Source organism: Protobothrops mucrosquamatus, unplaced genomic scaffold, assembly GCF_001527695.2.
Source record: "Protobothrops mucrosquamatus isolate PMUCROS unplaced genomic scaffold, P.Mucros_1.0 scaffold1380, whole genome shotgun sequence".
NCBI classification, from domain to species: domain Eukaryota; kingdom Metazoa; phylum Chordata; class Lepidosauria; order Squamata; family Viperidae; genus Protobothrops; species Protobothrops mucrosquamatus.
Genome location: NW_015387569.1, coordinates 158,570 through 174,447, shown reverse-complemented (window position 1 = coordinate 174,447; position 15,878 = coordinate 158,570). Strand labels below are relative to the sequence as shown.

General features: G+C 36.3%; 1 protein-coding gene across 1 annotated transcript in view; it reads left to right on the top strand.

The window, feature by feature from the left end:
- The window catches only part of TMEFF1 (transmembrane protein with EGF like and two follistatin like domains 1), a 61,287-nt gene that overhangs the window by 8,404 nt on the left and 37,005 nt on the right, over positions 1–15,878 (top strand). The window contains exon 4 of the mRNA XM_015821686.1: positions 10,011–10,037. Within this exon, the coding sequence (XP_015677172.1) occupies positions 10,011–10,037 (27 nt within the window). The remainder of the gene's footprint in view (positions 1–10,010; positions 10,038–15,878) is intronic.

The following is a 15,878-nucleotide window of genomic DNA, read 5'->3' as shown; positions in this document are numbered from 1 at the left end:
AATTGGCTGGGAGACTGAAAGGATATTTTTTAGATGATATTTCTTCAAAATGTTAGGCAGTCTCTCTTCTTTTGTTCCCCGATACTGTAACTTGGGTTAGCATTCTTTGGCGAAGATGGAAACCATTACGCAACCTTGCATGAGGTCATAGGCATCAAAAATTAAAACCCTTTATAATAACTAAAATTATCTTATAAGACCTTCAAATTGAAAACCTGGGGATTTTCTGAACCTCGTACATGAACAATGAAATCTAGTGCGTGCTATTAGTCACAAGATTTGGCCTTTTTTTAGTTATTTTTTTTTATTTTTTCAGTAGTCCATGGAAACTAAGAATATTTGCCATAGTGTCAGTGCATATTATTGATTTCTGCTGTAATTGCTCTGTATGTCTAGGTTGAATACTTAAAATGCTTCTTATTGGTTAATTTATACCATGTGCATTTGAGAATTACAGTGTCTTCTACAGAAAAGATGAAAAGCAAGCTCAAAAGCTTGCAACTTTCCAAATCCAATTACCAACTAAGGTTGCAAACCATTTCTTACTGTTCCTAGGCAGTAAAATTAGGAAGCTGTACATGCACTATATTGGTATACAATTATTGTCTATTGGCTATGTTTACTTAAAAGATTACCTTACAGTGGCATGCAGTTAATTTGCATTGTCCCTATTTCTGACAGACAGACTCAGGAAAGCTTTTCTTGACCTTAAACGTTGTCTCAGAATATGGACAAAAATAGTTAGAACATCCCACTTATAAAAGGTGATGAGTGAAAAGTATTAAAATGCTATTTAGCACTGTTTGCTTGTTTAATAGTTGCGTTCATGCAGACAATATTTTTCCTAAGGTGTTAGGAGAGATACGTTTTATTGTTCTTGTTATTTGCTTTAGTTAACTATTACTGCAATAGCATGAGTTCACAACATTTGGAATATTTTATTATCACAACATTTTTATTCTTAAAACAAAATTCATCAGTACCTGTGACTGCTGGTTGATAGTTGCTCCATTGTCTCAAGTAGATGTGAGCTATGAGATTCTTGGGAACATTATTTTGATATTCTTGTGCTTATAGAAAAAAAAATAAAATTTTGCAAAGGCTTTAGCTATGCAAGAAATTATAAAAAATGGAAATGGGTAATATAACCAAAACAACTAAATATTCCATAATACCTTAAAGCTACCATGCAACAATTATGACTTGGCTAATGCCTGCTAGCATTAGTTCTATGGTCCCAGAATAGGTAGGGACAAAAATTGGGCTCTTGGGGGAAAAAAAATGGAAATGTGCTAGGCAATAAGAAATGGGTACATAAGACAACCATTTCTCCCTTTATAAATCTTCAACACTCTAAATAGGCTTTGTTCCTTTATGCTTTTGGAGGGTAGGGCAGAGGAACATAACGTGCAGAGCTTGGTATGTGCCCTCAAAATAGCAGAACTTGCATATCCCATCTTAAAACCTAGCATGTTTTTTGATGGTTTGAAGTTGTATAAAGCTATGTTAAGTTGTAGATCAGGGGTGTCAAACTCAATTTCACTGAGGGCCGCATCAGCATTGCGGTTGGCCTTGGGGGGCCAGGTAGATGTGGCCAGAGTGAGTGCAGCCTACTGGGTGGGCATGGATGGAGTGGGTGTGGCCTACTGGGTGGGCGTGGCCAGTTCTACATCATTTGCCTCAAGGATGCCTGTGGGGGCCTGGGCAGAAATGGGACAGATGTGAGGGTCTCTGGCAGAAGGGGGTGGGACTGGGGCAAGTGCCAAGGCATGGTCCACCTGGGCAAGTGCCAAGATGGCCACCACAAAATTGTACATTGGCTCCCGGCTGGCCTGGGCCAGGGCCAAGGCAGCGAGGGCTGTTCCCTCACTGTTTCCAGGATGGCTTCGTGGGCCACATGAAACCACTTCGTGGGCCTCATCTGGCCCCCAGGCCTTGTGTTTGACATGTCTGTTGTAGATGAATGGTTTTGGCTACAACTTGCTAGTCAAGTTGTTATGTGTTACTTTTCCATTGTTGATCAAAAGTTTTTTTCTGGAAGATTAAAAACATTGGGGAAACATAGGAAGGTAACATTAAAATTAAGATTATTTCTGGTTCCATAAAACATTTGAAAAAGAAAGCAGGAAGGTTTCAAAATACAAGTGACTTGGACACATCCCATGATTTGGGAAAATATATACAGGTAGTCCTGACTTATGATCTTAATTGAGTCCAGAGTTACAGTCATAGGTTGTGGCTGTCATTAAGCAGGTTACCACAATCTTTTTGGTAGCAGTCATTAAAGCAAATCTGCTGGTTGTTAAGTGAACATGGCGGTTGTTAGATGAACCCATTTTCTTCAATGGGTGGTTTGTTTGTTTTTTTGCTGCAAACCAGAAGTAAATTCTGGAAACCGGCAAAAAATGACAAAAATTGCAGTGATGTGACTGCAGGACACTACAAATGGCACAACTGCAAACTGGTTGCCAAGTGACCAATATGTGATTATGTGACCATGGAGGTGTGTAGCTGTCAGAACTGGTCTGTAAGTACCATAGCTCTGGAGAGCTCTGTTGTAACTTTTCCAGTAGGCCTTATGCAAACAATCACTAAGCAAGGATTACCTGTAATCTAACTTCATAGTCTAACTCAGGCATGTCAAACTCGCGACGTCATGTGACGTTGCGCAACATATTGGGACTTTTTCCCCATTGCCGGCAATGAGGTGGGCACGGTTTCGGCATGATGCATCTGGCCCGTAGGCCAGCACTCTGACATGCCTAGTCTAACTCAAACCTTATTTTCCAATCCTAAATAAGTTGGGGTTCCTATGTATTAACTTTACAGTATAGAACAATTAAAATGATGGTAAGAAATTTGTGTCAGCAGAGGGAGCTTGTGATCATATAGTGTGAATCTGGATCTGATCCTGGTCATTTTACTACAATTACTTAATAGCAGTAGCAATAGCACTTATTATATACCACTTCACAATGCTTTACAGCCCTTTCTAAGCAGTTTACAGCTTCAGTGTATTGCCCCAAACAATCTGGGTCAACCTTGAGCCAGTCAGGATCAAACTACTGAACTGCTGGCAGTTAAGGTGCAGGCTGCTCTCCACTTGTTTCTATATTATTATACCTAGCTGCCCAAATAATATTTTTAGTTAAAATATCCCCTTTTTTCTTACTAGGGTCCAGTAATTTACTAAGCAATTTCATTACTTACAAAATTAGTAATTCCACATTTAATTGTAGAAGTTATGTCTTATCATATTCTCACATTCTGAGTTCAAACAAACCTTGCTAAAGGATGCCAACTAATTAGCAATAGAAAAGTTTAAAGTAAAGCCTTTCTGTCTCTCTCAATGCTATTCATTTTTCAATTTAACTACAATAGCCCAAATAATTTTTCCCTAGATTGATTTCTGCTAAAGTTGGCTTTTATAATGGAACTGAATTTCCCCTGTCAGAAAGTTATATACATTAGAAAATGCAGTCTTTTGGTGTTCTTGTTACAGCTCTTTTTTTTTTATTGAAAAGTTTTATAAAAGTTACAATATAAACCCCAAAACCAACCCACCCTAAACCCCCCCTCTCCCTCCCCCACTTCCCAGAGCTGAATACAGGGTTACAAATATAATAATCATAATCTAACTAACATTAACCAACTATATAAATAACCAAGTCCATAATGCGCTTTAACTTCCCTTTAACATAAATATAATAATAATAATAATTAAAACATAAACAAATTAGTATCCTAATTATTAAACAATAGAATATTGTTAAACAATACTAATACTAAAAATAATAATATCATATAATTAAAACTAATAAAAATTTCACTATAATAAACTATTAATACTAATAATACTCTAAAATTTACTCATAGGCTAAATGGAACTTTTTAGTCCCATATTTATTCTGAATATAATCTATCCATCTTCTCCAAACCGAAATGTATCTTTCTTGTGAATGATACTTCAAATAGGCAGAAATCTTAGCCATTTCTGCTAAATTTGACACTTTAAGCATCCATTCTTCTATAGTAGGCAAGCAATCCTTCTTCCAATATTGCCCTACTAATAACCTTGTAGCTGTTATCAAATTCAACATCAAGTTAGTTTCTTTAGCATCACAATCTGTAATAACACCCAACAAAAATAATTGTGGAGTGAACTTTATCTTTCTCTTGAAGATCTTATTACAGCTCTTAAACTGAAAAAAACACAACTATTAGTTATTTCTATTATTAAAAGTAAACTTTTTTAAATTGGATAACAGACATGCATTTGGTTCTCTTGTTTGTTTTACAACACATTTCACAAAAAAAAGGCCAAGACCACACTTAATTTCAAATGAGTATCCCACATGTTGAGGTAATTACACTTTATTGTGGGCTTAGAGCATCCTGAATTTTGTGACATGTACTTACACTTCAAAAATGCAGTGATGATAGCATTATTGGGGAGGTGTGGGGTGGGGCAGTGGCAGCAATGATTTAATTGTTTTAGCATGACTAATTAAGAATTGCTAGGTGATTTTTCTTTTTGGACTACTGAGAGGAAGCCATTTCCTTTTGCTGTTCAATTCCATACCTAAGACATTAATGCTAATCCAGAAGCAGGAGCTAAACTTTCTGAATGAAATGGAATATTATTTTTTATTTCTTTATTAAACAAATGTATATGGCAGCCATGCAATCAATGGAATTCTATGTAACAAGCAGAGATAAAAATACAATACAATTATCAAAATATACTGAAAAAAATCCAAAGAAGATCAGAGTTGAGACCCCTATAAAAAAGTAATTGCCAACATTATTACACACAGAGAGAAACATATCAGAGCTCCATTAATTTCCTGATTCCAGTCTTCTAAAAGCCAGGTCTTCTAAAAGGCCACTGCGGTCGGTCCGTCTTTATCCCCAGAGGATGCAGGCACCATATTAGAGAAGTCAGGCTTCCTAGAGCCCATCAGGTGACATAGCTTCATCAAGGAGATTCAGAGCACACACTGCCAGATACAGTGGGGTGGGCAGAAACCCTTGGGGAATAGGCAATCCAGTACATATATTGGCCCCATAGAGGGTTTTTAAAGATGACACCTTGAATTATATCTAAAAACATACATATATTCATATAGACATTTTTTTTTGCTTTTCAGTATTATTACTATAGGCATGTGCGATTAGGACTTTCATTTGCAACTTGTTAATGAGAATTGTATGTATGTGCATGTATTTATATGTATGTCTGTGTATATACACACAAATACATACACACACATTGTCTATGCCTTTTCCCTGTATGCGTGCTATGTATTAAAATCAAATTCCTTTGCATAGAGCACATAAAGTATGTAAGGAAGATGTGGATCATTCAGTCATGGTGCAGCCCCCAAGCATGTGTTCCCTCCATCTTCTTAAGTGTTCAGAAAGGTGCTGCTCTTTTCCCACCGCACGTTATGTATTGAATTTAAATCCTTCCTTGCTAACTATACCACACCCAAGGTTTCTTGCAGGGAAACATGATTAAAAAGTAAGAATAAAACAATACAATTAAAATGAAGGGAAAATTTAAAAGTACAATTCCAACCAATCCGGTTAAATAATAAATAGCAAAAAAAGATGGGTTTTCACCATTTTCCCAAACATTGGGAAATTGGGGGGGGGGGGGGAGAGCAAACACACCTTCCTGGTTAAGAGCATTCTTTAACCTTGAGAATACACAGGAGATGCCCCAAAAGCTTCTGGCGATGGGGGAACCTTCAAAGGGTCTCTTTTGCTGATCTAACAGGTTCCTGACTTGGGTATAATACTGGTATAAGCTGCTGAACTGATAGATCTATCTCCACTGGTGCAAAACAGCTGTTAGTCAGACAAGCTACAAAATCTAGCTATGTAGGAGAAGGTCTCACCACATCTTATATTTTAAAGCACGAGATTCATTATCTCTATTTTGGAAAAGGGATTCTGAGAAAATGCTTCGGAAAATATCTGTAATGTTATCGAATAGATGCTCTTTGCAAAAGCTATCTCAGATCTAAAACTGTACAGTGTTGGAAATGTTTCTGAACATCCCACACTGTCTTTATATTCGAACTGGAGCTGTCTTGTGCTTTCTGCCAAGGAGGAACAAATGACTCTGCCACAAGCAATCAGCATGAACTTTGGAAACACTTTCCCAGGGTTTGTATGAAAAAGCCTCCCTCTGTCTCCTGCCAAGCAATAGTTTAAGGGCCTATCTTCAACAGTCCTGCTCTGGGCAATTAACTAGAAATTTTGCTGTTGACGTTGAGACTGGAGGCTAATTGCCAGCAGGCATGCAGTAGATTGAAGAGAGAAGGGATATAAAGAGGACAGGTAGCAGATGCTGCTGGAAGATTGGCCCTGAGTCTCACTGGGATTGTAAACTTGTGCCTGGGATGAGTAACTTCAGATGGCAGGCGGAGCTCATAGAACTGGATATTCTTTCAATTCAGAGAAAATGAGCAGTTGAGGAGAAGAGTCCTTGTCAAATGTCTTTCCTGGAATCCTGCTTTTGGTGTACAGCTTTTTTAAAAAAATTGGGTGAACATTGGATTCCATGAGCCCCTGCACCAGCCTGAGTGCCATAGGCAATGTGTTCTTTCATGCCTCACTAGTCCTGACAGCTTGTTTATTTGTTTAAATTATTAACAGCTGCAGGGCGAATAATTTTCATCTTTTCCTCTTCTGATGAAATCCTGAATCCATGCTGCTTTTAACCTCAGGAAAAAAAGCTGTCACTGGGTATTTCCCAGCCATCTCTTGCAATGATGCTACCTAGATTGTCGTGCCAACCAGAACATTTCAATTTTATTTATGTCCACTCTCCACTACAGAGTGAACCATGGGACTCTTGTTTATTGATTGTAATTTGCAATTCAAATTTTATTTTGGAAGAAGAAGTCTACTTACAAAAGTCTTTTACATATGGAAAAGACTGAATTGCCTGTGCAGATTCTTTCTTTTCTCTAATTTAAAACATTGAATTGACCCTTGTTTCATAGGTTAATTTGCCAAATTTAGTGTCATTTAAAAATACAGGTGGAAATCATGTTTAATTATAAGTACTTAATTTAGCTTTGAAAGCGACCGTCTGGAACTGGTCTTGCCTACAAAGAATTTTTGGCAGAAGAACTGCAGCATTTTAGTGGTGTTGCAGAATTTTAGGGAAAAAAACAAATGAAGAATGTCTTCATCCAAAGGATGCAACTTAGAAAAAACCATACATATACAGATACAGATACAGATACACATACACATACACATACACATACACATACACATACACATACACATACATACACATATACACACATACACATATACTTATACACATATACTTATACACATACATATGTATGTTCATAACTTAAAAAGTGGCCATATAACTGGACTTATCTGCATTCTGTTTCTTGCCCTGCTTTTTCTTGCACATGGCATTAAACCTACCATCCTGTCTCCCACAGTGACTAAACAAATAAGGTCTGATGAATCCTACAAGAAGAACATCAGATCAATAACTCTTCTCCGCTGTGGTTTTCTGGGAAGTGGTATTTAGAGGCTTGCTGTCTCTGAGGCTGATGGGCTAGGATTAGATTCCCAGAATTCCCAGGGGCATGACTAATACTGTATCTTCATTGTGACCCAGAACATGAGTTTATTAAGTCTTTTGAGGGCAATTAAAACAGTTCTCCTTTCTTTGCTGAGAAGTAGCCTTTTTAGTCTATAATAGCAAAAAAAACAAGCCCACCATGGATCTTTTGGCTCTTGAAAAACTATCAAATTTGTTATTGGATCAAGGGCCTCCCTTATTTCTTTCTAGATATAAGAAAGTAAGGCTGGTAAACCAGGGGGAAAGAACCTGAAGATTTCATTCATTATCTTTACTCAGATTTTCAAGGTGATGTGAAGATGATGTAAATCACTAACTAAGAGTTTTTAATTATTTTCATTGATTTTCAAAAGAAAACTGGAATTGACTCACATTAAGGTAATCAAGTGTAATGCATAAGAACATTTTCCATGGTACATTTGCTCTGGAGGATTTATCTGCATTCTACAATCTGCAGTGCTTGTTAAAGGTCTTGTATCTCCTCCACTTCACTTGTATGCTTCCATTTTAGTAATTGTTTGAGGGGAAAAAAGGAATTGAGGAAACTCTATGCCATTTCCATTACTTTAATGCCTGAGTAGCTGCACCAACAAACCTTCAGTGAATAGCTAAGGTTAAATCATGATATTCCAGAAACAATTTGTACAGTAATTCTGACAATAAAAGTATCTTGGGCTATGGTGTTGGGTGATTTATTGTCATTATATGCAGCTTAATTAAGTTCTTTGATATGAACTACCTTACCTTCAGATGTAGAGCTTTTTTTGTGTGTGTTTGTTACTTGGTTAATATATCACTGTTATATTTCTCTCTTGTGTTTTTTGCAAGTAGCTGCCTCATTTTCATTTTCATATCACTGAATGTGGGGTAGAGTATCTCTAGAAGATATTTCTGCCATTACTTAACAATGGCAGAAAAATTCTAAAGGAGGAAAGATCAAGGTACATGCGGAAAGAACGAAAAAATAAAATGAGAACAGTTATCTGGGCAACATCCATTAAGTCACTGCTGGGTTTATAAAAGTTTCAGGAAATAAATTGCAGTCATTTTGTTGGCTAGTTAATGTTTCTTCCCCTCTTCCTTTTTGTTATGGGAGAAAAAAATTGTCCACCACCGACAGAGCTGTCTTGGAGAATATATGTATCTCATGTATTGGAGTATTGAACTGTGACATACAAACAAAGCAGTTCTTTATCTGAGGACATTACAATTATTCCATTGGATGCATGCTACAGTATCTATTAGTCTTGTTCCCATTATACCTATTATATCAAGAGGGAACTGATTTCAAAGTTGTTCTGTCTCTATTATGCTCCCCCCCCCCCGTTTCTCTCTCATGGGTTGAAGCTAAGTAAAAACAGCTTTTTGACACTTTTCACCATGAGAATCAATCTTCTATTGGAATTTCTCACATGCACATCCAGATACTCATTTTTGTAAGGTGCTAAAAATCTAATAAAATGGGAATGAATGGGTTAGGAAAAAGCTCTGGCAAAGTTTTTGGTTGCTGGAAGGAAAGGGTCAGTTCTGGTTCATCTGGACTAAGTCAGAACTGCTCCAACCTCCAGCATCATATGTCCAGTTCCTCTACATTTGATGCTACATCTATTGAATAAGCCTCTGAATTGTAGCCTTGACAGGCTATGAAATGGTATGAAGTTGCTGACGGTTAATTGCTGAGTGCCTACTTTTTGGAAGAGCACAGTGGTAAACATCTATGGGATTCCTATAGATTAACTTGTTAATGTATTCATTTTTACTTTATTTTATATATTTTTTTAAAAATTACATGGCTGCCCTTCTTACATATGAATTCTGGGCAGCTAAGAACAAAAACAATATTTAAAAATCTCTATAAATCAGGCAAAAACAATTTAAACAATCATAATGCTACGAGCAAATAGCATATAACACATTCAATGACACAGATCACATCTATAATTTAGGATTTTTAATTAGCACGTTGAATTATTGTAAAAGAACTGAAAGGGAATAAGACTGTGAGCCTTAAGAATGCTTAATTACAGTCTGCGCTTTCCATCCTTACATGTACATGTTTTCTTCCTACAACAACTTATTGCTCTTCTTTTGGTAGATCATGCTCAGACGTGCTTCATTATCAGTTCCTCCACCACACTTTTTAAACAATGTAGAGAGAGAAATGAATGTGCATTGTATATATAAAAGTATATTGCTAGTTACAATTGAAAGTGACTTCTGAGTTTGGGAAAAAAATGAGCAGTTCTTTGTCTATAACTATGCAACTTTATTTTCTCTAGAATACATTTCTAAATGTACAGTAAAAAGGAAAAAGAGCCATCTGAATAATAGTCTCTCTCTCTCTCTCTCTCTCTCTCTCTCTGTCTGTGTCTGTCTCTGTCTCCAGATAATGGCTCTGGATCAGGAGAAGGAGGTAAGCATTGATTCTTCTGTTCTTTTGTATGAATGCTGAAATCTAGCTTCAAATGTTTGAGCGTTGTAGACAAATTGGCAACAATACATGTTTCTTTTCCTTTGCACAAATTTCCTAGAATCTCATTTTTCTACAATCCCTCACTTTCCTTGGAGAGAATGGCTAAAAGAGAACATTTTTAAATGAGAAATTATGTGCCTGCTTAAAGCACTCTGGTTTAAATTATAGGAGTCAACATATTTTACTTGGGCCCTTTGTATATCTGTCAAAGATGGACTTGAATAGTAGAGAATATACATATATAGCTCAGGGTTGAACTGTTGGGTTTTTAGTGTTCTCTGAGCTTAGAAAAGTCTTCAAGAAACCCAACAGATATGCACATTTTGAGTGACTAAGTAAATATATTTATTAATTAGTAAATTCAGTATATGGGCACATGTTAAAAAAAAATCCAGTTTCTAAACCTGCCAGAGGGCTGAGGGAAGTAAGACTAAGAAAGAGTTGTTCAACTGAGCTTTTCAGAATTAGAGATTTAGATAACAAAGTCTTTTTGTTTCCATATGCCCTTTGAGTGAAAGTTTTTACTAGAAATTTGATTTATATTTATTATATTGTTGCTGCCTTGGTGCTTGTTACAGACTACCTAGAGTCTTGTGATAGAAGCAGTATTCAAATGGGTGTAATAAATCACTATGTGATGTAAGTTAACTTGGTAATGCATTAACTTCAAAATACTATAGACAGAATTTATACTCTATTTGGATGATGAATATTTTTTGGGGGATGGAACATTCAAAAAGAGCCTGAAATTTAATAGAAATTAAATTTTAAATAGCATCCTGTTTCAAATAGCTCTCAGATAGTAGGGATGGAAAATACATTTGTATAAGTCCATGGAAAATCTTTGCCAGTTGTAGAAAATGTATGTGAAATAGTAGACAAATATTCCAAATTACTAAGCCATTATTTCCCAACTGCAGCTCCTTTCCAACCATTCTTCCTGGAGTGATGGGAGTTGAAGACAAAGATACTATGTATCTTTTATATATGATGTTACTTGGAATGCCTAATTTTCCCTTAATCATTTGAAAGCCAAACTTATATTTGGTCAACAATTCCCTACATTCTTCTCTGACTTTAAAACTCAGTGAACTCGATAGATTTTGTTTTCTGGATAAAGTAATCCAAACCAAATGAACAGTTTATGAACAAGGTGTTGAACAAATCTACCTATATAATTGAAGGATCATTGGACAACAGCAATATAGATCATCTAGGAGAAAGATGAGGAAGGAGTATTTTTCATTGTATTTTTCTTGGATTACATAAAATAAAGCAAAATGTCCCTGACCTTTTGCTTTGTTTCTGTTATTTTAATTTATGGTCAACTTTTTTTCTTTTATTGGCAATGCTTTCAGAATGTACTGTACCTAGTCTAGTAACAACACCATAAAAATAGGTGAATTATTTTGAACCTTCCTCAACTGGAGCTTTCTAGATATGTTGGACAACATCACTGTTGCCAAGAACCTTGTTGGCTAGGAATGACAAGGTTAGCGGTCTGGCACATCTGAAAAGCTACGAAGGGCTGAAATGAGTTTTCCAAACAATGTTGGAGGGAAGAGCATTTTTGTGCCAGGATGGTTGGCCTAAAAGTTCATTGATTATTCTAGTTTTTGATAATTTGGCGGAACTGTATATAGAGAATGATTCTGCCTACATTATTTATAACATTGAATCATTGGTTAAGGCAAAATGCAGATGTCTGAGTATATCTGAATGAAGCTTAAAACTTTATGCAATTCCTGGGTAAGTTGGTTAAGGACTTCAGCAGAGCTTAATTTCCTTTTATTAAAATAAAAAATCCTGGGGAAGAATTATGTTCATATAAGCTTACAATGAACTTTACATTCTGCTGCCTTTATTCTAATCTATACAAGTAATCTAGGTTATTTTCCTAGCCATGTAGAAGGAGGACAAGAGAAGCAACCCACAGATTTGATCCTGAGTCTTGTTCTTACTAGCAGTCCTTTGAAACTGCTGTGGTGGTGATGGGAAGCATTGTCTGTATAATGACGCCTGGTCCTGATTCTCTTTACTCTTCTTTTTGTTTTGTGCTATGTGAAACAGCAAAATGAGCCTGCTTAAATAGCCCAAAGATGAGACAAAAGTAGAATCATAGGTACAGAGGGAGGGCTGTTAATCTGATCTGGTAATACTAAATAACAAATAAAGCCAGGTTCACTTTCACTTTAGGCTTACCAGCACAACACATTACATATGAAGCAGCCTCCCGCAGAAACACAGCTTTGTGAAAGAATATCAGCATGGCTTCCTTCAAAGTGTATTTTCAATTCATCTTGGTTTTTTTCCATCTCTTAGAAGACAGCTAAGAAACATGTATGATCTGGCCACTATGATTATTGGAACAAATATCTAGGATGTGGCCCTGCACTCCTATTCTGTGTTTCTTAAGTAGAGTAAGGGCTCATTGCCAGCAGTTTAATTCTTTATTTATTTATTTATTTTTATGTGTGCCTATTTACCTAAATAAACTTTAAATTAAATACTTAAGAACTATCCCAGATTTAATTGAGGACAGATGGTAATTGATCAGTCTAGGGCGGCTTTCAAGCTGGTGAAATGATATGCTTGCAGTACAGATAGTCATGTTAATTATTATTAAAATAATTTGTTTTTTGGTGTAGTTGATGCTGTCTGAGCGTGGATATTTGCTTGCAGATGTTTCATTACCCAACTAGGTGATATCATCAGTGCCAGCGAGTTTGGTTTTGCTCCCTATTTATATACCCTGGTTACCCTGCCAGTTTTGGTAGGGGTGTAGTTTTGGCCCTGATAGTTCTTTGATTAGGATATTGCTTTCTGCTTGATTGTCTGGTATTGATCCTTGTTTATCTGGGTGTAGGCTGATAGAGAGGATGTGTTCTTGTTTCTTTCTTAGCTTTTTTATTGTCTCTCTTGAATAGTTTATAAATGTGGTTTATCTTTATCGATGGCTGATTTGTTGCCATCAGCTTCCAAGAATTCCCTTGTAATTTTGGATTTAGCTTGGATTTAGATTTAGGACAACTATACCAACCAGCCAAAGGAATATCCATGGGATCAACACTCTCAGGACTAATAGCAGACCATAAAGCAGTGCCTAGAAAATACAGCATTCTTACACATAACCATGTGTGTATGGATCTAGCATGTAAATGACACCTTTGTTGTACTGGTAATAAAGGAACAATAGAGAAGACACATGAAACCATCAACAACACCTTCAGAAGGGAAGAAGAAAACAACAACACACTACCAATCAGCAAAGGAAACAATGGCAAATTAGAAATGCATCAAAAAAACAACTCACACTAACCAAGTATTCCATTCCTAAAGTAACAATACAACCTCCCTCAATTTGTAAGAACATTATTTAGATGAGTACAAACCCACTGTAGTACCCCGAATCCTGAAAAAGGAAACAGCCTATTTATTTATTAAATTTATATGCTGCCCATTTTCCCAACAAGGTGATTAGGTGGCTTATAATCAATAAAAAGATAAATAGAAAAAGAATTGAAAATTTAAAAACTGTGCAAAGAACTAGAACCAAGGAGATGGATGGAGAGGCTTATACACCAGCTTCCAACAAAATGAATATCCATACATCTTTATCAAAAAGTACCCGACACTTAACCCTTTACAACATAACCAAAGCAAGCTATGAAAAGGATAACATTACCATACATCAAAAATATTTCAGAAACAACCAACAGACTATTACAAGACCTTCAAAACATCTTGGTAAACCAAAAGATCCAGACTCCAGGGAGTCATCTAAACATTACAGTATATAGACTATAATAGTCACTGTGTAGGACCGACAACAGAAGAGTAGTAGAGCGTATCCCTGAACACCAACTAACAGTCAGAAGATATGATGAAAACTCCTTAATCTCATAACACATGGACAGATCAGCCATCAGTAGACACATGGAGATAAACAACATTTAAACAACATTCTAAACAGACAATTAAAAAGCTCAGAAGGAAACAAAAAGACCAGAACACATTGCTCTAGCAGCCTATATTCAGATAAGCAAGGAAACACCTGACAATCGAGCAGCATACCCTCATTGAGGAACTACTATCCCACGCCCCCATCAATACTAGTAGGGCAAGCTACTGTATATAAACAGGGAGTAAATCCCACACTTGCTAGCGCTGGTAATGTTACCTAGTTGGGTAATGAAACATTTGCAAGCACACAACCAAATTCAGAGAGTGCCAAGAGCTGCACAGTTCAACCCTGAGCTACATGTATTCTCTTCTATTGGATAATTTGTTTTGGATTCCTTATTTCTAAAATCTAGTCACTGAAGTATTGTCGAGAGGCTGTGGCAGATTGCTTTTACTGATTAATAAATTGATAAACGTCATGTCCTATACAGCTGACTGCCATCTGTCACACTTTACAAAACAATTATTAGAGGATTAGATTTACATATTTCTCTGAATATATACGGTATAGTGAAACATAGAAAGAAATTTTAGACATTTGAAAAGGTACATTTGAAGTGATTTTGTAATTAGAAATAGAATGTTGTGATCCTCTCAAGTGAAATGNCAATCCATTAATCCCATAATCCAGGTTGTTAATAAATTTGGCTCCAAGACTGATTCTTATAGGATGATCATGTGACTGCTCTCTAACTTGATATAGAGCCATTCATGCTGAATGTGATTAATTCTGGATGCAGTTGCCAGCCAGCTGTTGAGCCACCTTACTATATTGTTATCCAAATCAGCAGCTTGTTAATGAGAACGCCATGTGAATCTTTGTCAAAAACTCTGCAGAAATCAAAGTAGATTATATACACAGTATTTCCCTGTCCACTAGAATAGTTACTTTATCTGAGGAGGAAACAAAATTTGTCATATATGATTTATTTTTGACAAAACCATGGTGGGTCTTAGCAATCACAGCATTAACTTACAGATGATTATAAATAGGCTATTTTATTATCTGTTCTAATGTCTTTCTAGAGATTACTGCTAGGTTCACTGGCCCACCAGGTTCCTATTTTTTCCTTTCATGAAAAGAGGAGCTACATCTGTTCTTCTCCAGTCCTCTGGCACTTTTCCAGTTTGCCAGGACTCCTCAATGGACAAGGTTCTGCAGAGCTCTTCAGTTCGTTTGATATTCCAGGATGCATTTATTTCCTAAGGTTCTGGGGATTTGAAGCTAAACATTCCTTTACTACAGCATTACTGATTTACATCCTTCCCAGTCATTCCTATGACATTGTTGACCTTTGACAAAGCTTTGTGCCTGAAGGTTTTGTCTGATCTTTGGAATTCTTTTTCTGTGGCTCGTTATTTAGTTCTGACAATGTAATCAGTGAGATTTAAAAAGCAGTTAGCACTCTTGAGTTTCTATATTTTATTTATGAAGATATAGGATGAACTGAGCAGAGAGTATTCTATCCAGCTCCTGGCAAGTTATGCTCATTTGTCAGAATGCTGGCCAATTACTGAAAAGAAAAGTCAGGAGTATTGCCATTTAATTATTTTAAAATTCAAATAGTGGTAATGCCCAATATTAGTTATATTAAATATTTTTTTAATATTTTGCATTGTCCTGTGATATTCTCCATCAAATATTTGTTGCAGACCAATTGTTTGTAAAATTTGTGTCTGCCACTTAACACTGCTACTAGCAGCGAAATGGAAGTTTATGGTTGTGTGCAAGAGACATTCCATTTTTGAAGTTAACTACAGCTTCACATGAAAGGGAAAAGAGTATATGACCTTGTGGGGGTGGAGGAATAGGGTTGA